The sequence below is a fragment of the Dothidotthia symphoricarpi genome (genome assembly GCF_010015815.1).
Source record: "Dothidotthia symphoricarpi CBS 119687 unplaced genomic scaffold P153scaffold_20, whole genome shotgun sequence".
In the NCBI taxonomy this organism is placed as follows: Eukaryota; Fungi; Ascomycota; class Dothideomycetes; order Pleosporales; family Dothidotthiaceae; genus Dothidotthia; species Dothidotthia symphoricarpi.
Window position 1 is genome coordinate 568,215 of NW_022985027.1, and position 21,153 is coordinate 589,367.

Sequence of the window (21,153 nt, forward strand, 5' to 3'; positions counted from 1 at the left end):
TTTTCGACTTCCGGCAACGGCTACACTTCGGCCGGCCGTTTAGTCCAAAAGCGCACACCCTCACTCGTCCCATCTGCGTACAAACCCAAGATTGAATTATACATTCGTCGACTCGACTATTACAATGCAACACGTACTTCCCATGCCTTTTAACTGGGTATATCGACCTTTGTCGCCGCGGCCCTAACCCCATAAACACCTACTAGAATGCAGCAACAAAATCCCCACGTCCACCTAAACTAAACATACACTCAGCCCCCCTACAATTGCAATGGGGAAGCCATGGCGTCTTCCTTACTCCATGCACGCAAAACAACAAAACAAATATACATGCCGAATACCAGCAGACGCAGACGCAATAACAGAAGAATAAACGTTAGACGGAGCGAAGCTGTGCCTGTGACCGTCGACCATCGAGAGCAACGTAGCTTCGAGATGCCGTGGGCTGTAGCTGACTCATACGAAACTTTGGCGCCTCATTGCTGCTCATCTCCGTTGGAAACTCCGACTCAATCGGACTGCTAGTCCATGTAGTCGCTTCTTTCAGTCACAGCCAGCGCCTCTTCTGCCTGGCCGCCAACCATCTCCATCGCCTCACCAAACATTTCCTGTCCGCTGCCTGAGCTTTTGAACAAATCCTGCATGATGGGACTGGTAAGGACGGGCGCATGGCTTTCGAACAGACCTGGGTCTAACGGCGCAATAGAGGAGCCGTGTCCAAAGCTGAGCGGGACGTCTGTAGCAAACGTTGGCGAATTGTTGAAAGTCGACGTCGGCGCAGAGTCAAAATAGTCGTTTTCTGGGAAGCCACGCCGAGGCTCGCCTGGTGGTGTGTGTGATGAATCATGGCTGGGTTGCAGCCCTGGAGGCCTTGTAGGATCCAGCGACTTCCGCTTGAAATGATGTGTCTTGGTCCTCAAATGCTGCGGTAATTCATCTGGGTTCGAAATGCCGAGCTGGGTCATAATCTTTTGCTGTTTCGTCGGCCGTGGCTTGCGCGTCGACAGAGAAACCTGCAAGATTGGCGGTGGCGTTGGAGCTACCGGGGCCCACTTATGGAGCTCCTGGCGGAAGAAGTTGATCTCGTTCGAGAGCAGGATCTCGGCACCCTCCAGTTTACGCAAGTAGAAGCGTTGTGTTGTGAGCTCATCGGGACTGGACATCAATGGGTTGATATACTGTACGACGTATTCGCGAAACCTGGTACCATGGGCGATGAGTGAATCCAATGTCTCCTCTTCCTCTGGCTGAAACGGTAGGTTTGGAATTTCATCCTGCCATATTTGAAGGTCTTCCAGCTTTGGTCGAGTGGCATCGCGGGGAATCTTCACGCGGTAGTCGCAGATAGGACATGTGTACTTGTCGTCTTCTTTGACTTTGCCACGCGCAATCTTCAAGCACTTGCCATGATACCTACGAGCGTTAGTCCACGTCATCATCCTTCAGCCGGAAAACATACCATTCGTGACAGAGTTCACACTCAATCATCATGCCTGCTTCAGGCTTGCGGCAGATGCAGAACACATCGCGACTCGACCCTGACCCATCCACATTTTCTTCGTCTGCTGGGCTCTGCTCGCGGGAGGCGGGCTCAACAGGCATCCGTGGCTGATCGGACAAGTCGAAACATGACCGATTTCGCTCATCGACCTGCTTCATATGCGCATGCAAAATATGGAGAGGCGCATTTGCCTTGCCAAAAAGCTTCTTGCCCCGACGCATCCAGTCCTCGTGTCGTCTCTGTTCCTTCTCCAGATCGAGCGTACCTGCCGGCTTGCTGTTCAATATGTTCAGTGACTCAATAGCCGTCTTGACTTCCATGTACTTTGGTCGATGGATAGGATCCGGGTTCCTGCTCCGCTCGTACAAAGACAGAATTTGCTCTTGCGCGTCCCGCTGTTTCTTCAAAATCGCGTCGACAGCAGCACGAGTTTCTGGTGTAACAGGCAAGCTAGTTGCCTGTTTTGAGAGGGCATCCAACTGCTGGTAGTGCACGTTTTCGACCGCCATCAGTTCTTTAGCCTTTGTCTCCCAAAACTCGCCTTGTTCCTTCTTGGCCTGCAAGTATTGGATCTCAGGATGGTTCTCAGGGATGCCAAACTCGACGCCTCGCGCAATGAGTTCGCTGACTTCCTGCAATGTAGTAGCTTGTTTGAACTTGAAATCATCAGATTCCCGCAGCCACTTGAGCTGTTGCACAACCTTCTCCAGTGATTCTAGCTCCGTGAGGTCGACATTGAAACCCTTGCCTTCTTCAAGAAGTTCATCCAGTCTGGCAATACTCTGTTGTGCTGGCCGGTCACGTAGCGCTGCGCGTGCCCTGTCCTGGAACTCGGCAATGCTTTGAGCGCGTTCCCGAAGCGCGCTGATTTCTGCACTGTCAAAGCCCAACTTGTTTGCTTTGCTAAGAAGTTCTTGAATTTTTTCCATGCTGCGATAGTCCCGCTCTTTTTCGTCAACTTCAGCTGCAGCGGCGGCGGCAGCTTTGCTTGCCGCACCCTTCCCTGTCCGGACTCGTTCGTTCTTGCGGCGAACCTGTTGTTTTCGAGTAGTGTAATTGATAGCATCTTCGGCAATTTCAGAACACTTCTCGACAAAGTCTCTCAGGTCGGACAATCCAGTGAGTTCCCAGTCGATCTTCTCGCCTTCGTTGAGGACCGTGCGTAAAGCTTTGAGTTGAGGCAGAGGACCTTCTGCAAGAAGATTTTCCAGTCTGGCTTCCCACGCCTCTGGTAAGCCTGCTTTGTCGACCGTTTTTTGAACAATTGCTGTAAGCGTCTCGTTGGGCGTTCGGTATACGAGCGTGTGTTCGCCTCGAGCTCCAGTGTATCGCTCATTTTCTAAGCTTCCCGGACAACATTCAAACCATCCAGCATGTTGCAAACACAGAACTTTCTTCGTGGTGCCGCAGTAGAAGCGAGACAGATAACCATATGCTTTGCAAAAACTGCAAATGAGCTCATCCTCGTGGATATCGGCATCGTCGATGATAAAATCTATCTCACACTGGGGCTCGGCTTCGCCTGAGCCATCAAGTCTGCAAGCATGTTCTCTAGCGGCTTTGTGCTTCTCCAAAAATGTGGCTCGAATGTGGAATTCCCTGTCGCGCATCCGCTCCAACGCTGGACCAAGCCACTTGGCCGTTTTGATTGTCGTGTCCTTTCGCGCCGCAGCCGCGAGGAGAAGTTCGTCGTGTGAAAAGCATGGTTGACGTCGATAGTCCTGAAGACGTTGAACGCCATGTTCGCCAAACGGTTCCCAGTCGCATGGCGCAAAGTTGACTGCCTCGTTGAAATTGAATCCATGGTTGAACCCAGCATGATAGGCCTGAGGAAATGTGATGACAAATTCACCCGCACGCTGATCCAGTGCATAAACGCTGACCCCGGCCTTCTTTAGTTGTTCAGGCGTCAACAGCGTCACCAGCTGGAACAAAAGATCCGGTTGTGTCTCAAAGAGCTCAGGGACTGCCTCGCGCATTGCTCGCTCAAACTTGTCTGCATCTTCCGCCGGTATGCCATACCAAGTCTTTGTTGCGCCGAAGTGCTGATAGTTGGACGAATATGTATAGTGATCTTCGGCGTGCCAGCAAAATGTAGAGAAAACCATACCAACGTATAACCAAGGTACAGTCATGCCGGAGATGTCCGATTTGATATGGCGGAAGAGCGAATCTGGGGCATAGGGGAGGATGTTCAAGTTCCAGGGGTCTGTCGCGTAGGGATCTCGTGGGTTGCGCTCGATAGTAGGAAATCCACTTCCATGTGTTGTTGTGTGGATATCGGCCCCGTACTCAACTTCGACCGTGTCTTGGAGATTCTCCACTAGTCGCCAGAACTCGCGTTCAATGTCATCTTCGGTCACCGATCTAGACGTATTAGTGACAGGATCGAAAGGCATCTTGTTGGCGAAATGGCTCTGCTTGAAATTCTGGGCCTTCTCCTGGAATTGCTTGAGCGAGTAAACGCCACCTTCCTCGAAACCAAATTCCCCTGTGCCTACAAGACAGCGCGGACAGTGCCAGTCATGCGCAGGAATTCCTTTGATTGGTGGGTCAAGACAGTAACCGTGATAGCCTGCATCGCAGCTATCGCAGAGCAGGATGTGGGACGGGTCATTCTCGGTTCCACAGGTCTCGCATCGCTAATCTGATCAGTATTCGTATCCAATGCAACAACTCCAATGTACTTACATCGCCTGGGCGCTCATCAGCTGCACGGACGCGCGGGTAGAAAGTCCGGCCTGGAGTCGACTGGCGAGGCTGGGTCATGTGCGAGCCGGCGACCGTGGGTGCTGCGTCTGTCATTTCGTCAGTCATGCTAGACTCCAAGGGTACTTGTGCACAAATTCAGTTACCTTTCTTCAGCCGTTTACTACGTCTGCCATCCGCTTCATCCATCTCGCCGTCTATACTACCCTCCTCGTCTTGCGACAATGATCGTTTCATCTGGTTCGCCGCGTGCCCATTCAGGAGTGGAGTCAGACCGAGTGCTGTCGGTCGCAGATCTGGGGTGTTGTGTTCTGAGAGCATAGGACTGCCTCCGCCTCGCATAGGTGTGGAGTTTCGCGAATCAACATTGTCTCGATGCAGGCCATTTGAACCATTGACAGCAGAGAAAGAACTTGGCGTCGTAAAATGTGCTGGAGGTGGGTGTGCATTGACTGCTGTGAAACCCCCCAGATTCACTGGCGTAAACGTAGGTCGAGGTAAGTCCGCAGTGGGCGTAGGCACAGAATCGCTATGCAGTGTCGCATTCAGAGCGGCGGAGGCCTGCATAGCAGGTGAATCAGCACCGTTTCTAACAGGCGTGCCCAATGTCGACATTTTCAAAGGCGAATGGGCAGGCGATGGAGTGAAGGGGCCACCATGCTCAAGTTCCAGCATTTGTTGCACGCCAGGTTTGGCTACGCGCAGATACAGCTCATACGGGTGGAGCCATTTCTGGTATGAGTTCTTGAGCGATGTAGACAGAGAAGACATTATCTTGCCACTGTAGCCGAGGTCGCGCCCGATTTCAGCCCATTTCTTCCCCTTGCAGACACGCTCGAAGCCGCCCCTTGATTCGACAGCTTTCTTGAGCTTGTAGAGATCCAGTGGGCGCTTGTCTACGCTGGGAAAGCGGGTAAGACTGGAGCCGTGTTGCTTGTGGAATTTGGCGAGCTGATCCAGATAGTTCAGATTGGCGCGTGTGCCTATGATGGGTTAGCCTGCGCGGAATGAGTAGACGAGGCAGCGCATAGTACATACCACCCTCGACTGAGTTTAACTCCTGCCGCCGTGTGCGAAAGTGGAAGCGCTGTCAACGGTCAATTGGACTGAGGCTACAAGACATGGACCAAGAAGCATGGAACGAATTTGTGACGTGGGGACGCGCTTCGTCTGACATGACTCACCTCGGTATCGACAGCAAAGGACGGATTCCAGGAATCGGGCGGAACTATCTTGACGATGCCGTACTTTTGCGCCTCTTCTCGGATGCTCTGAATGTACTGGACGGGGTCCTTGAACTGCTCGGTGGTGGGTCTATATGTCGGGGCTTCCTGCAGACCAAACATGCGATTTGGCTTTGGCGGCTGGTTGCTGGGAGCGCCGTATCCCCTGCGTTCGACCGTGGCAAGATCCAGCGCCTGCGCCCTGCGAGCGCTCAAAGGAATCGTACATGCGCCGTTGGTCTGCACGCCACCCACGGCCGACTTCGCAGCGCCGCCCATGCGAGGCTTGGACACTGCAGAGCCGGCGTCGGGCGTCGCGCGCTCGGCAGCGACTCGGAAGGTCGCCATGGTGCCACCTATTGGCGGCCCGCCCGGGGGCATCGAGTCGGCCATGTCACTGCCGCTGCTGCACCCAGCGCTGCTGCCAATTTTGCCTTGCTCGTGGTTTCGTGGTGCTGTTCAGCGGATTTGGCGCACTCCCTCGGTCGGTCTGGTGTGGCAATTCGTCGGTTGCGGGGGCTATCGAGGCGAGATATCTGCGGGCATGGAACCGGTGGTAGAGGGCGCGATTGTCTTTGGCCGGGTGGATATCGTCCAGGCACGTGCGCAGGCGCAACAACTGTGTGCTGACAATCAAATCACGCCCAGTGGCGACTGGCGTGGTCGAGAGAGAGTATTTGCAGCAGCGCTGGCCAACGTTCCGTGGTGTGTGAAGGAGATGGGCAAGTCCGAGGGAGAGTGCAAGGTCTCTCCCGCCGCTAGCGAGACTGAACCATAACCATGCTACCCATTGAAGAGAGAGCACCTGTCACAGCACGCCTCGCTCTCGCATGTACATGCAATTCTCAATCTTGTACAGGCTGTTGCATTGTCTCGATCATCTCGTGACTGCAGGCGCATTCTAGTAGGTATACGTCAGGCCTGCGCTCAAGCGCCATCGTTGCTGGTGATTAAACATACATCATGCCGATCCAGTTGCCGCAAGGCTGCAGGCAGACCACACCTCGCTTTGTGGCGTGAACATCGCTCTTGTTTTTCTCACCCACACTACCCTTCAGCCTCTCTACGTGTTCAACTGGCTTCATTTGGCTTAGTTGGGTACATACATAACCATTATCACTCTGCTGTTGCTTTCTATTTTCAATTTTTCATTAGATAACCCGAGTGCATCGAAAGTCGCCACGCAAGCTCAGTCCTCTGTCTGTTTCCAAGGCCTTGTGATTAGTGGTTGCCATCTTGATTGTCTGTTCAAATCTTCATAGCGAACTGTTTTGCTCCAATTTTAGAGTGCTTCGTGCCAGCTCTCGCATATCGCAGCAGGCCTGAAGTCGGGAGGAAGGCTGCATCGGGAGGCTCAAACATTGCCCAATCATCGTTAGCGCACCCCTGCAGCAGTTCGTTACTCCCGGCACCATTCACAACAACAACACGGAGCCCAGTTCCATGTTGACTATGTCCAAAATGGAAAGTAAGCCAATACCTGCATTCTACTGCTGCTATCTACTCCGCTCTAAAAAACGCAATGCCTTCTACATCGGTAGTACACCCAACCCAGCACGTCGTCTTGGTCAGCACAATGGCTCGAGCAAGGGTGGCGCAAAACGAACAGCAATGCAGGGAAAGCGGCCGTGGGAGATGACTTGCATCGTCACTGGCTTTCCATCGCACTTTGCTGCATTGCAATTTGAATGGGCGTGGCAAAACACGCACGCAACGAGGCACATTGAGCGAGAGGTCCGCGACGCAAGAGTCAAGGAGCTACAGAAGGGCAAGAAAGTGGCATCTGCATCACCGAACAGAAGGCGGAAGAGACCGCCTATGAGTATGGAAGCGAGGCTGAAGAATCTGCATCATCTACTGGGCGTTGGGAGTTTTAGCCGATGGCCACTGGACCTCAGGTTCTTCGCGAAAGACGTGTTTGCGCAATGGGAAAGGCACATTGCAAAGTTGCCAACCAAGCTGCGGAAGAGCGTAACAATCCATGTCACTCCCGCCGAACTCCCAAAACTAGCAGCGGACGTCTGGGCAGAAGTTGGAGTATTCCATATCCCAGAAATTATTCGGACCATCCCTGTCGCATACGAAGACTGCAAAGCGTATGTCGAAAAAGCAAAGAGAGAGTTGGAAGATGAGCAGACGCAGCTTTGTGGCGTGTGCAAGACAGAAGCAGACGCGAGTACTTCGCTCATTCTGATCTGTCCGATCGAATCGTGCCAGACAATCTCGCACCTGAGTTGTCTGTCTAAGAAGTTTCTCGCAGAAGAAGGAAATCAAGATGCCCTAGTTCCCATAGAAGGCAAATGCCCTGGATGTCGCAATCCCCTCAAGTGGGTGACCATTATGAAAGAACTCAGTCTACGAACCCACGGTCAAGCAGAGATCGAAGCCATGTTCAAACCCAAGCGAAAACGGAAGGGCGCGGACAATGTCTCGGAAACGGAAGCGGGGGAGACACTGGAACTGAGTGAAGATGACGAAGATCTTGACGAAACATGGATGCTAGATGTAGACGATGACGAAGAAAAGTCTTCCAAACCAACCCATACTTGATACCTCTTCACCAGTCCTCGACAAACCTCAACGGCAACTCCCTCCCAACAACCTGCTCCATACATAGATCGACCTCTTCGCGGACCTTGGCCTGTACCTCCTCCAAGCTCCCACCCGCATCGATCCTCACAAAGTCACCTCCCTCCTTCCTCTCCATCAGCGACTCAAACAACACGCGTACCCAGTCTTGCATTTCCTTCTTCTCGTACTTTTCAGTACCATATCCGCCTCTCATCGTTGCATCTTCGGCAGAGATGTCGAGGAAGATACACAGATCAGGACGTGGAAGACCAACATCGGGATGACGAGCCCACTCGAGACTCAAGCTGGGATTGTGCTTGGCGGCGGAATAGACGCAGCCAGAGTAATAGTAGCGGTCTATGATGACGGTGGTGCCGGCGGCAAGGTCAGCTTGAATAGATGGTCTGCGTGGGTTGGTCAACTCCAGAAACTTTAGAATATCAAAAACTTGCACACATTCTGGGGATTGCAAGGAAAGTGTATTAGTCGTTACACACAGGGCCATGCACTTACGCAGCTTCCCACCGATTCGCAGAGAACAAAAGATGAATGACATGATCCTCTTGCTCGCTATAACCAGCCAAATAGCTATTGATCATCTGACCTATCGGTGTTGTTCTGTCTATTCACAAATCTCGAAATCAGCACATCAGATTAAACGTAACCGCGCCAAACAGGAAACCTACCAGGGAACCGCATGTGTCTGACCTTCACGCCATCTTTCTGAAGATTCTCGACGAGCTTTTGACACTGCGTTGATTTTCCGGCGCGATCAAGTCCTTCGAACACTATGAGCTTGCCTCGTGTCATCTTGGGCGGATTTGGGAGTTGTAGTTGTGGTGTTTGAGGATGGCAGTGCAGCGTGATATCAGGATAGCAAGGATGACCGGGGTACCGGGAGGAGCGGACAAGCAGGGTGGGCTGAGCTAGGATTAGTGTCGTACTAAAGTGAACTTTGTGCATGTTAGGGTGATGTTTTTCTCGAGTCCAGAACACCGTTCCGTTTTACCTAGTAGTCATGATCTGGTTCTGTTACGCTATGCAAGTTTCTACAATGGAAGGAACTATGTCGTCAGGTAAATACCGGAATCAAATTGTTGGTGGTACAAGATTTTCAGCTTTTGTTGAGACTGGCGTGACCCTGATCCCTTATTGTACTCATCCACCAAAGTCGTCGTTATCAATTCCTGCACCAGCAGTGTTTGTTGAGTATTTCTCATCTATGCTCTACAAGTCATCATAATATTTCCCACCTCAAGACAACCACGCGCTTGAGCCATGTATCCAGATCCACAACCCTAAATGCATACACGCTCTATTGCCAACTAAACAACCCAACTTCTCAATGCTCGTGTCCGTGATGCACATGTGCAGAACCACTCCCAAAATCGATCTTCCACCCCCTTGTAATACCGACCTTGGGATCCCGGATCACCGCCCAGGCAGCCTTCTTCCCTTGGCTCGCATGATATTCCAACGGCACTGGTTTCCTCCTCTTGCTCTCCTTTGTACCCTCTTCCATGACAATAACTTCCTCCTTGTCCTTCCATGTGCTCGGCGCGCCGACAACAATGATCTTCTCCACACGCACCTTATCCATTGTCTTCAAATACGACTCGCATTTGACTGACCTGACTGCAGTCACAAGATTGGATGACGTCAGAGCATTGCGTTTGCCATCGAACGAGAAATGTCGATGGATGAAGGCGCCTTGTTCATAATCAAAGGTTTCACCGTCATCGAGGTAGATGGAACCAGAGGCATTACCATCGTTATCGAGGACGACTACGAGTGTGAAGGGGTCATATTTCATAAGACCTGATGACCGACGGGGACGGTCGCGGCGAGGAATGACGTGACCTCCTTGCATAAGAAGCGGGATCTTCTCGAGCGGTGCCTGAACGGTATGATGACCAGCACCTTTGTATGTGGTGTAATCGAAGTAGTCATAGTACGGCTGTTCGTCTGCGATATACACGGAGACACTATCAGCGCCCTCTTGGGTCACCGGCTTGGCCAAAAGACCAGTGGAACCAATGTAAAGCTGATCATCGACAGCGAAACCACGCTCATCCTCGGGATGAACATAGAAATTTGGTCGGATTATAGGAGCTCCGGTGGTAGAAGCTTCGTGGAAAGCGGTGTACCAGGCGGGGAGCAGCTGGTATCGCAGACGAAGAGCCTGGGTGATGATCTCGGTGTATGGGGAGCCAGCGAGGTAAGGCTCACGACGGCGTGTGTCAATATGAGCATGGCCTCGGAAGAAAGGGTAGTATATGCCGGCCTGATACCATCTAGTCAGGAGCTCCTTGCTCGGGTTGCCAAAGAAACCTCCAACATCCGCGCCGGCGAAAGGAAAGCCGGAGATACCTTGGTTCAGGACCATGGGGATGGAAGCTCCGAGGTGAGACCATTGAGATAGATTGTCACCAGTCCACATGGCGGCGCTGCGTTGACTGCCCGAGTAGAAAGAGCGAGTAAGCACAAAGGGACGACGAAGCTCGCCCTTCTTACGCTCGACCATGGCCTGGTAGGTTGCATTGTGAAAGGTCATGCCGTTCAGGTTGTGAACGTCGCGATGCTCCCAATTTTCGTAGTGCAAGTTGTCCTTGGGCATGGTCGTCTCAGGACCGTTGAACACAGAGGGCTCGTTCATATCGTTCCAGATGAAGGTGTTGTGCGCAGTGCCCTTGAAACTATCATACTTGAACAGACTCTTCCACCAGGTAATGGCGGCTGGGTTGAAGCAGTCGACCCACATAGAAGATCCAGGCCAGCACCAACCCTCAAACTGCTCTGCGTCCTTGTTCATGACAGCAAAGTCTTGTTTCTTGAGCTCATCGATGACATGATAGTCATTAGTGTTCTTGATATGTGGGTCAATAATAGTAACAAGTTTTCTCTTATGCTTGTCAAGCTGCTCGAGCATGTCGATGGGATCATCGAAGGTCAGGGGATCCCAGGTAAAGTATTTCTTCTCTTGCGTGTATTCGATATCAAGCCAGATGACATCAAATGGGATATTGAACTTGTCGAACTTTCGATCCACGTCTTTCACATCATCGTCACTAACGTAGTTCCATCGGCATTGATGGTAGGCAATAGCGAATGATTGTGGCATGGCAGTGTAGCCAGTAAGCTCTCCATACTGGCGGGTAAGATCTTGTGGAGTGGGCCCGAGGAAGACGAAGACGTCCAAGAGGCCGCTCTCCGAAACCCAATGGGTGTGGGTATCAGTATTGCTCTTCGAGCGAGCAAAAGGGTTTGCTGACTTTTTCGTCTTTGTGATGTCAATCCATGTCTCGGCAGCGTTTAGCCAGAAGACGCCGACGGTCGAGCCCTTGCGGTGGGCCTGCATGAGGGGAATGGCGCCATAGAGCGTCATTGGACTGTCCAGCTCGTACTCAAAGACATCGGCGTTGTACAGGCGGTAAGGTTCAGTGAAAGCATCGTCGCCGCCCCTACGATATGTTAGTCTTACGAAGTGGTCATTGAGATTGACATACACACCTCGTAGTCTTCAATGATAGCCTCGCGGCATGCTCCGGAATCCCGAACACATGCTCATAACCAGGAAACGAGATGTCGAGTCCGACCGCCTCAGGACCTTTGGGCTTAGTGTCTGTGTTACCACCAAACTTCTCCTCCCACCATGTACTCTCATCTTCCGTCTTCTCCTCTATTTTCTTCTCGCTATCCTTGCTCTCCTCCCCATCCTCCTTCTTCTCCTCCTGCTGCTTCTCGACTTTGGCTCGCCAATGCTCCATGTTCAAAAGACCTTGCTCGTTGAACTTCACGTGAGTCTCGCCGTCTTTCTGGAATTCAATGGCGAAAGGTTGGTGTCGGATAATGGCTTGTTGTTTGCCGCCCTTGCCATAGAAGACGTTGGTATGGCCCTGCTCAGCATCTGCGCCCAGTGCTGCGCCTGTCGAGGGCCGCAAGCCTCCGACGAGTGCCCATTTACCGGTCTCGTTATATCGTTCTTTCCTCGCTTTACTGCCATGTCGAAGTTCGATTTGGCCCTTCGCCCTCTTCTCCTCGTCTAGAGTGACTCGCGCGACGCCCGACTCGAGGAACGTGACGGTGAGGGGCAGCTGGACTTTGTCCCCATCTGCCAGTGTCTTGAGCACAACGCCGCTCAATTGGCCGTCTTTGAACGTGATTGATGCAGGATCGAGAGCGTATGGGGATACGGTAGAGCTCGCGATAACGTCGTCGGCGAATTGGCGATTGCGTTTGCAGAAGCCGGATTGATCACATGTCTTGAAGTTTTCATGTTTGACCGCAGCTATAGGTGCTTGTCAGACGCTTTGTTTGAGCATAGAGAGGATAGACTGAGCATGATAAGTGATTGGGGGTCTCGAAGCTAAGCAACTCACCAGCTGGAATAAAGACACAGCATAGCGCTGCTAACAGACAAACCGAGGTCGTCCACCGGGGAGCAGACTTGGGTTTGGACACAATCATGGTTGGAACATGAGCAGCAGAACAGCTCTCGCGAACAAGCTTCACAGGTACACGTTGTAGTTTCGCGGATGCTGAGCGTCACGTGACGTGTCGCTCAGGACGCGCCAAGCGCGCCACAACTTGACACGCCAACGAGAGTACCCCACCTAGAGTAGTGTCGAGATAAAATCCCATGTCTGATTCCACTAGCCACGACCCTCCTATCTTCAAGTTACTCGGTCACAAAGACAGATCCCACCTACGCCGTAACATCGAAGCCCAAGAAACCGCCAACATGACCACCGAACAGACGTACGTTGAGCACCGCGAGGGGTAGCAAGTGACGGTGGGCTAACGAGCTATGCACAGCTTCATTGCTATCAAGCCTGATGGTGTCCAGGTATGCTACTCTACTGTCTCCCATCTTCCTGCCACTGCTCTTCTGAGGGTGGTGGAGTGCAATGCGGGGTAAACACTACAACACGATGCTAACAATCCTTGCCAGCGCGGCCTCGTTGGACCCATTGTCTCTCGTTTCGAGAACCGTGGCTTCAAGCTTGCTGCCATCAAGCTCGTCAGTCCCTCCAAGGAGCACCTCGAGAAGCACTACGAGGACCTGAGCGACAAGCCCTTCTTCCCCGGACTAATTGCCTGTACGACCCCACGACCCCACAATCCCACTACACTACACAGATCCAATACTGACAACACCTAGACATGGGCTCTGGCCCCGTCTGCGCCATGGTCTGGGAGGGACGTGATGCCGTCAAGACCGGCCGCTCCATCCTCGGTGCTACCAACCCCCTCGCCTCTGCCCCCGGCACCATCCGTGGCGACTTCGCCCTCGATGTTGGCCGCAACGTGTGCCACGGCTCCGACAGCGTCGAGAACGCCAAGAAGGAGATTGCTCTCTGGTTCAAGGAGGGCGAGGTCCAGAGCTGGAAGATCGCTCAGTTCGACTGGGTCTATGAGAAGCCATAGATGCATCCTCCTAGTACAGTTGAGATTGGCGTAACGTCAGTCGACACTTGAGGGGTACAGATGGTCAATGAGGATACGAAATGACACGAAATGACATGATCGTCACGTAGAACACACAAAAATGAGACTATTATTGATCTCCAGACAACACAATGCTTATTCATGGTTGATGTGGTCTAACAACGCCATGCTCACTCTTATGGATGGTCTAAAGTCATGCAAATCGATAGACAGCACCCATTCACAAGGCCTATCGATACGCCGAAGCAAAGCAATAAGTTGGCTTGATTGCGGGAGGACATCTAAACCTAAGCTGTCTCACTCTCCACTCCTTGTTGGCTTTCCTCTTTCTTCCTGTCCGAGCCCGCTTTCACGGTGTTGACATACCATCCCCTCAACCGCTCTACTTCCTTCCACTCTCCCTCTCCCCGCTCCACTGCCGGCCCCTTGACCTCCTCTCTGGCCCTTGTCTCTCCAAAGGCACCCCTCTTCGCACCCCAAACAGGCTTTCCATACCGCCAGACACACCAACTACTCTCATCCGTACTGATCAACGTGGCACTCCTGTTCAAGCTCTTGACGCTAAAAGCACGCAGTAGTACGACATCGCCTTGCTCTGCAATTGGTAGCGCGGTCTGATACGCGCGAAAGATCTGAACCGTTGTTGTGGCGGGCCAGGTACTCAGATCCGTCATGTGAAGCGTGGTGTTCCAGTGTTGCGGGCCCTTTGCAGCTTTTGCAGCTGGGGTAGTGGCTGAGGTGACGAGGCCAAGGATATCAGGATTGGCGGAGGAATGGAATTGTGACGAGCGGTTCAGGAAGTAGACCAGATCTTTGAGTGGGGTGTAGTACGCGAGCGGGGTGGAGAGGCCGACAGAAGGATCTTCAGGGCGCGCGATGAGTGTCGCCTCGTCATCCGAGTTGGAGTTGTCGGTAGAGTGCAGGCTAGGGGAGGAGGCTACTTCAAGGGTTGCTTCGTCGTGGTGGGGTATTACTTTCGCCATGGGTGATTCGGTGGTTGATTGAGTCTCGATTACTGACTTAAAAGAAGGGAGACCCGAGGAGGTTGTCTGGGTGAGTTGTGGTGTCAGAAGTACAGAATGCTGCTTCTGCCTAGATTGTGATGGTGCCGTAGTTTGCTGCGTCGCTTGCGGCGTGATCAAACTGTGCCTGTCATGGAGCGATTGTTGTCTGGTAGATGGAACCTCAGATGCAATGACGGGCGGTGAACTGTGCGTAGACTCGTTTACATCGGTCGGCTGAGGAGGCGAGCTTCGGGGCTGATCACCTTCACCTTCACCAGGCAACTCAACATGAGATGTACCTTGCACGCGTGATTTTAGCCTTGGCGGTGTCACAAGCTCAAAATCCCGGTCGTCATGCATAGCGGACCCATCCCAATCATCAGACTGCTGAACAGTGGATATGGAATGCTCGGAGTGGAGGCTATCCTCCTCGGAGTCCTTCACATAGGACACGTTGGAGTATCGACCTTGCGAAGCACCTAACTCTTGGGATGGCTCGAGACTAGTCGCAAAAGTATCGCGCTCTTGAAATGGATCAAAATCGTAATATGAGTTTATGCCTCTTCGAGAGGCAGTTTTGCGAGCACTCCAGTGCGTAGGGGCAGCGGCAGGCACTTGTGGGCTTTGAGTAGATGACAGCAATCTTGACCGTGAGTGAGAATCTAATGGTGAGAGTTGTGAAGCATCTTGTGATAGGGAAATAGTCGAACGCCCCCGCGTTCTGGGTGGAGATATAGTTGTACGCGCATGGGAAGTCAAGGACATCCCAGCTCCGCTCGACCTCGTCGAGCGTTGAGATGTGGGTACATCGTCCCTGGGTGGGGACATCGAGGTTTTAGTCTTGGACCTTGTGTTTCTGGCGGGGCCAGTGGCAGGTACGGCAATGAGTTGTAATTTGCCAAGTTTATCTCCTTCCTGAGGAACGGCGATTAATAACTTGTCAGAATCTTGATCGTTCTGTGATGGTTGCCCATCTTGCTGGCTTATCTGATACAGAGAGTCTTCCTCAACTGATTCCATCTTAACACCTGGGAACATGTCTTCAATGTGTGACTCCTGTTGAGGCGAGTTTAATACCTCATCCTGTAGATTTGAGTCTTCCATCACGGCATCCGAGTAGTCTATGCCTAGCTGCGGCTCCCAGTCGTCTACCATAGTATACTGTTCCATTGAGGAATTGTTCTCATTGTCGAGTGCCTGGGAGGGGCTTGTGTAAGTAGCAAGTTCAGATTGCGAGGCGGTTGACGCCGGAACCTCTTGCATGTGGCCCACGGCTGCTAACTCACTATGATCGTTCGTATATCCCGGTACGACTACTTTAGTCACGGGATCCTGGCGCGGAACAGGAGTAGAAGAGTGACTTGCCGCCGTTCTGAGTTGTATATTTCCTTCCTTTGACTCTTCTTTATCAGTATCGATGTGTTGCGATCCAACCGTAATATCTTCCTCTTCGCCATCATCTTCGGACGGGGAACCTAGGTCGATAATCTCTGAAATGACTGCGGACTGCTGAGTGTTGACAAGTTCATCGTCGTTGTCCAGAATCTGAACGTTTTCGTCTTGCATCGATGTGTCGTGAAGGGAAAAGATTGACTTGGGCGTTGCTGGAACTGTATCAGGTGGGTTGTCGACGTTGTCGGCAATTTCCACATGCCGTTGTACATGCTCTTCAACTTCTATTTGCCCCTGCGGTTCCGGAGAAGACAGTTCCAATGGGCGAGAAAACCCAGCTCCATCCATGCCGAAAGTGAATCGCACAGGAGTAAAAGCCGACTCGTGCGTTGGGTGAAACGCGCCGGCTTTGGACGAGCTTATCGAGCTGTAGAAACTTGTTTCGATGATGTAGTCGGCGTCGTCTGTCGGATCTTCTTCTCCGGTATCTGGAAGTTCGGAGTGTTCAAGGTCATTAGTCGTGATGTGGTCGAGATACGATGTCACGGTGGAGTCGTGCTCTCCTGGGAACGGAGAGGGAAGCGGAAGAGTAGAAGAATCCAATGGCTTCAGAGTTGGACTTGAAGGCTCTTTGCCAAGGGGTGTTCGCATGCCTGAAGGAAAACTGGTCTCGAGGATCGAAAGTGGAGGAGGCATAGCAATCCGGAGAGCATCTTGGAAAGGCGCAGTATGTACGGGCTCTTCTGTTACTGAAAGCTGGGAATTTTCTGTCGTTGTCGCGGGCGCGGATACTGTAGCTTCTCTAGCTTCTGTAATAGCAATTGGACCATCTTGCTCAGTCGCACTTCCTACGTCTTCTTCGGCGTAGTCTTGGTCACTGACACTGGACGCAACATGATCGGCTTCGTCCTCGGTTGGTGGTGAAGGATTGTCTTTCGGCTCGAGAACATCGGCTTCTGTCAGACTGACACTAGCATCATAGTGTCCGTCTTGACGACGTTCTTCTTCTTCTACTTCGGTGTCAAGCTCTGTATCACCACCAAAGGCAAATTGTGCATCTGAAGGCAGGGTGTCGTCAGGTGCGACAGAGAGCGCGTCATAACTGGTGTCGCGCACAAAGCTGTCCTCGTCCGCAAGCAAGCCTGTGTCGGTGAGAGTGGTAGCTTGTTCCGCAGGTGAAGCATGTTTGGACAGTGCAGTCTGTGCCTTTCGTGCCTCCTCCTCCTCCTCTTCTTCTTCTTCATCTTCCTCCTCCTCCTCCTCAATGACTTGTCGCTCCAGTAGAGGCGGAGATATGGGCGTCTTGGGCAAGTGGGTTGAACGGCTGGGCGAAGGCTCGGCGGACTCGAGCTGGTCCTCCATGGTCACGTCTTCCTTGTCAGGCGACGGGGTCCTCGCCGAGTATGTCCATGCTGTCCAGTCTCGGTACGACTTCCTCCGGCGCTTCTTGTCGTGGCCAGCCTCAGGCCCGTCGGCAAACGGATCATGGGGGGCGTCGAAAACAGGGCTGTCGGAGAGTCGGGCGCGCTTGAGGAAAGCCGGGGATGACCACTGCTGGGCAGGGCTCGGGGCTGCTATGGCGTGGGGGCGGGCAGGAGACTGCGGCGCTGGTGTGGGCGCAGCATGGACGAGGTCGAGGCTGGCCAGCTCACGTCCACTGCGGAAGATACGGGCGGTGAGGATGCCGTGGTAGGAGAGGTCCCAGTCGATGGTCTTGCCCGGGGTGCTGGCAGTGGCGTCTTGCACAAACTGGGCGCCACCCAGGTCTAGCACCACCTCGTCTCCGATTCCGACGCCCGTCGCAGCAATGGCCTTTGCGCTGGACTCGTGGAAGCGCGCGCGGACCTGGCCCTTGTTGCGACGCAGGCGGAGTTCGGGCTCGGCGAGGAGGAGGGCGAATTGGCGCGTTGACGACGAGTAGGGCCAGATGAGGGTGACGACGGCCTTGAACTGCTTGCCTTCGGGCGCGGGCAGTGCGGGCGTGAGCGCTGCGATGCGGACCCGCTCGTGGTCGTCTGGGTGCTCCATGGTGGTGATTGCGCGCCGCGTGGGCTGGGTCGCGTTACGAGGTTGACATGATGGGTGCGTGGGCAACCGAGCAGCCGTCCAACTCGGAGCGCGTCGTGGGTGAATGCGAGCAGAGCTTGGCGGCGTCTGCTGTGAGTGAGACGCGACTTGTCCGCCCGCCAAGCTGATGCGGCTAGTCTGCCTCGGCCGCAGCTGCCTTCTTTGCTCCCATCGCACGCCAGACCGCGTCGTCGCAGCACGGAACACGGACCGAGGAATGCTTCTCTAGCAGAAGCGCCTCACTATGAAGCCTGACCCGCCCGTCCGAACATGGATAATTGGGGCGACCCTTGGGCTGACCACACCGACGCTTACGACGACTCTCCCACAAAGCCTGAGCTAGCATCGCTGCCCCCTGCCGCCTCCGCCGCCCCGCCTGCACTGCTCAATGTCTTTGTCGACGATGCCGGCTGGGGGAACAGCGAGGGCGATGCATTTGGTGCCTGGGCCACGTCGCCGGGAACAGTTGTTCGTACTCCCATCGACACGGGAACATCTGCACCCGTATCCACTGCAACCGAAGACGCTCTCAGTAGTGTGTCGTGGGACAAGGTAGAACACCGCGAGGGAGAGAAGCCCACCACATTGGAGCATGGAGAGACGGTGAGCCTGGGCACGTCCACATCGAGTCCCGCGACACTGCAGCAATGGACCAGTCCTGAACAGCCTCTCCACAGTACGCCATGGGACACGATACAAGATGGAGAAGGGGAGACGGTAGAATGTGAGGAGGAGTACACAACAGAACATCGACATGGGGATGCGGCAGAGTATGGAGGGGGAGACTCAGGAGAAGGCGATGGCAAGGACACGGTAGAACAAGAAGAGAGGAACACGGCAAAATGCGACGAGGACAAGGGCCCAGATGATGCCATCTCAGGCACATCCGACGCTGTGACTACCAAACAACCCCACGACGCCTCCCCACCTGTTCGATCTCAACCCGACGATGACTTATCGACACGCGCCTCCACCTCTCCATCCGAGACAAGCCACAACGACGCGCCTGCCGAGTCGTCAAGAACCTCGTTTGAAGAGGAAGGCGCTGGGAAAGTCACTGTGCCACATCAGGAACACCACGAGACAGAGCCCAACGCTGGACCTGACAAGACCATCGATGAGCCCCGGTCTGTGGACTCTGACCGTGCCCCCGACCTGCCCACAACCACCACCGGCCAAGATACTACTCAAGATGCTGCCGCTTCTCGAGTGTTCTCTCCCGACATGGCCTTGGTGGCTGACCTGTTTCCGTCTCCGAGCACTGCGGAAGACCTGCATGACGCGCCAGAGGATCCAATATACTCAACAACAGCACGGAAGGCTTGGTACAGATTGACTCGCAAGCAGACGATGAGAGAGCACAATGCCGGATACGACCAAGACAACTACATCCGCGTCACCTGGGCAAATTCTCATGTCAGGTTGGAAGCTAACAAGATTGTCGGTCGATGGGCGCGTGAAGATCGCATCTCTGGCACTGGAGCAGGCGCGAGAGCCTCCTTTTATTGGGACACAACCGCTCCAGTCGATCTGGCTACAACGAGGACCCACGTTCGGAACAAGACATCAACTCCTACCTCGAATCCAATTGCGCCTGCGAGACACAGTCTACCGCCACTACCGACGAACGCATCCGTTGCTTTCGACTGGAGCTCTCCATCAGCACAAGCTGATCCTTGGCAGCATCATATCCCTGCTCTACCATCCACATCTTCGCCTTCAATCTTGAAACACGCTGCCATCACCAACGCTCAAAAGCATGGGAGTCGCTCCATGTCGGCAGATCTAACACCATACAAACATGGACAAGCAACACACATCTCAAACTCAAGCCCGCCGCCTGTCTCCTTTCCCACCATGGACTCAAGAGATCCGTGGGCCAATCTTGGCAGCCTCGATACCAAAATCTCCAGAGAAGAATCTGCGAGCGCTCAGGTCGATGATGATGACGATTGGGGCGAAATGATACAGAGCCCAGCAGTGTCCGTTCCACCTCAGTCATTTGGGGCCTTTCCTGACACGGCGTATGCTTCTCCCATCGTTCCACTTGGGAACATCATATCGCCAACATCAGGTTCTTCTCAGAGGAATAGTTTTGTATCACCCAGCATTGAGCACAGTCCGATTGGATCCAGCACCTTGGAATTAGCAAAAGATTTGGCAGTCTCAACGCCAGAGACTAATATACTCGAGCTATCAAGCCCGTTGCCCTCAGAAACAAAACCAGGCGCAAGAGAACAGAACACCCCCGAGGAGAGCGGTAACTTAGATGAGTTCTTCGCCTGGAAACCAGCAGTCCCCATATCTGTATCAGAAACGACAAAAGATGACCACTCCTCAAAGTCTGCCTCCACTACCTCACTTGCAGCTCCATCTTCTACAAACCCACCAGTCGACTCCTGGGCCGACGCCGACTTTTCAATCTTCGAATCAAGTGTTCCGTCTCAGCCACCCGCATCTCAACAGCACGCTTCCGATTCATTTTCCATCCTCACAAATCCAGCGGCAGAAGAGCCAGCACAGCCTGTTTCACACTCATCGCCAAACATTTTGACGTCGACGCCGCCACTTACTGGGATAACGAACTCGGCGACTAGAAGGAAAGCAGACGAGGATCAGATCGTCAAGGACATTGTGGGTGGATTGCCAGATTTGATGTATATGTTGTTATGATAACGTCAGAACGCTTTTCTTGATCTCGTTGCGTGCATAGCGTGTATTTCTATAGCGTCTTTCTGTTACTGCACAGGCTAGATGGTGGAGCAGTTCTTCGGGCATATGTAAATTACACTTTTGTACAGTTTTGCGGTTGTAGACGTATGGTCTGTGTAGCATACAAATATCATTCATAGGCTAGGGTATGATGTACTGCCATAGGCTCATTGATCACGGTTTAATAACTACACGATAAGTGTTTGCCCCGTCAATGACACTATGCGGCAAGTCAAGGGGTGCTGAAGAGTTGGGCCTGAGACATGAATCTTGGAGAAGGGGGAAGAAGATTTCTGGAAGGAATGACAACATATTTGTGAGAAGATTTCGATTTAAGCTCTTTTACCCATTCAAGATCATCTACAATAGGTATAACAAACATTCCATGTACCATATCCATAACCTCATCTAAAGGGAATTCGTTACCTCAAACACAAACATCTAACTACATACTTCCTTTGCTCTCCTATTTGGAAAACATCACCTCATTACAAGTGCCTACCGTCATATCTACCAATCCCCGTGT

General features: G+C 53.0%; 7 protein-coding genes across 7 annotated transcripts; 3 read left to right on the forward strand and 4 right to left on the reverse strand.

Annotated features, from left to right (window-relative positions):
- Window positions 1–86: 86 nt before the first annotated feature.
- On the reverse strand, window positions 87–6,131 carry P153DRAFT_370124 (histone demethylase JARID1D). Its single transcript, XM_033668961.1, has 6 exons — window positions 5,395–6,131; window positions 5,249–5,297; window positions 4,357–5,193; window positions 4,193–4,299; window positions 1,460–4,143; window positions 87–1,413 (listed from the first exon to the last, which is right to left on the reverse strand). Exons 1-6 carry the CDS (start codon window positions 5,824–5,826, stop codon window positions 522–524), a joined length of 5,001 nt encoding a protein of 1,666 aa, XP_033519857.1. The 5' UTR covers window positions 5,827–6,131; the 3' UTR covers window positions 87–521.
- A 745-nt stretch (window positions 6,132–6,876) lies between these two features.
- On the forward strand, window positions 6,877–7,983 carry P153DRAFT_378907 (uncharacterized protein; the record flags this gene model as incomplete). The annotated part of the gene is made up of 1 exon (XM_033669835.1): window positions 6,877–7,983. The coding sequence occupies one exon, from the start codon at window positions 6,877–6,879 to the stop codon at window positions 7,981–7,983; it is 1,107 nt and encodes a 368-aa protein (XP_033519858.1).
- Window positions 7,554–8,817, reverse strand: P153DRAFT_370125 (thymidylate kinase; the record flags this gene model as incomplete). The annotated part of the gene is made up of 3 exons (XM_033668962.1): window positions 7,554–8,408; window positions 8,518–8,626; window positions 8,691–8,817. The coding sequence occupies 3 exons, from the start codon at window positions 8,812–8,814 to the stop codon at window positions 7,991–7,993; spliced, it is 651 nt and encodes a 216-aa protein (XP_033519859.1). The 3' UTR covers window positions 7,554–7,990.
- Window positions 8,818–9,100: 283 nt separating this feature from the next.
- On the reverse strand, window positions 9,101–12,512 carry P153DRAFT_348662 (glycoside hydrolase family 31 protein). The gene is made up of 3 exons (XM_033666212.1): window positions 12,384–12,512; window positions 11,515–12,292; window positions 9,101–11,465 (listed from the first exon to the last, which is right to left on the reverse strand). The coding sequence occupies exons 1-3, from the start codon at window positions 12,469–12,471 to the stop codon at window positions 9,347–9,349; spliced, it is 2,985 nt and encodes a 994-aa protein (XP_033519860.1). The 5' UTR covers window positions 12,472–12,512; the 3' UTR covers window positions 9,101–9,346.
- Window positions 12,513–12,617: 105 nt separating this feature from the next.
- P153DRAFT_370128 (NDK-domain-containing protein) lies at window positions 12,618–13,811 on the forward strand. Its single transcript, XM_033668963.1, has 4 exons — window positions 12,618–12,762; window positions 12,820–12,850; window positions 12,956–13,103; window positions 13,166–13,811. The coding sequence occupies exons 1-4, from the start codon at window positions 12,644–12,646 to the stop codon at window positions 13,429–13,431; spliced, it is 564 nt and encodes a 187-aa protein (XP_033519861.1). The 5' UTR covers window positions 12,618–12,643; the 3' UTR covers window positions 13,432–13,811.
- P153DRAFT_434518 (uncharacterized protein) lies at window positions 13,740–17,876 on the reverse strand (the record flags this gene model as incomplete). Its single annotated transcript, XM_033673087.1, has 1 exon — window positions 13,740–17,876. The coding sequence occupies one exon, from the start codon at window positions 17,874–17,876 to the stop codon at window positions 13,740–13,742; it is 4,137 nt and encodes a 1,378-aa protein (XP_033519862.1).
- Window positions 17,877–18,098: 222 nt separating this feature from the next.
- P153DRAFT_370129 (uncharacterized protein) lies at window positions 18,099–21,033 on the forward strand. Its single transcript, XM_033668964.1, has one exon. It carries the CDS (start codon window positions 18,186–18,188, stop codon window positions 20,586–20,588), a length of 2,403 nt encoding a protein of 800 aa, XP_033519863.1. The 5' UTR covers window positions 18,099–18,185; the 3' UTR covers window positions 20,589–21,033.
- The last annotated feature ends 120 nt before the right edge of the window (window positions 21,034–21,153 follow it).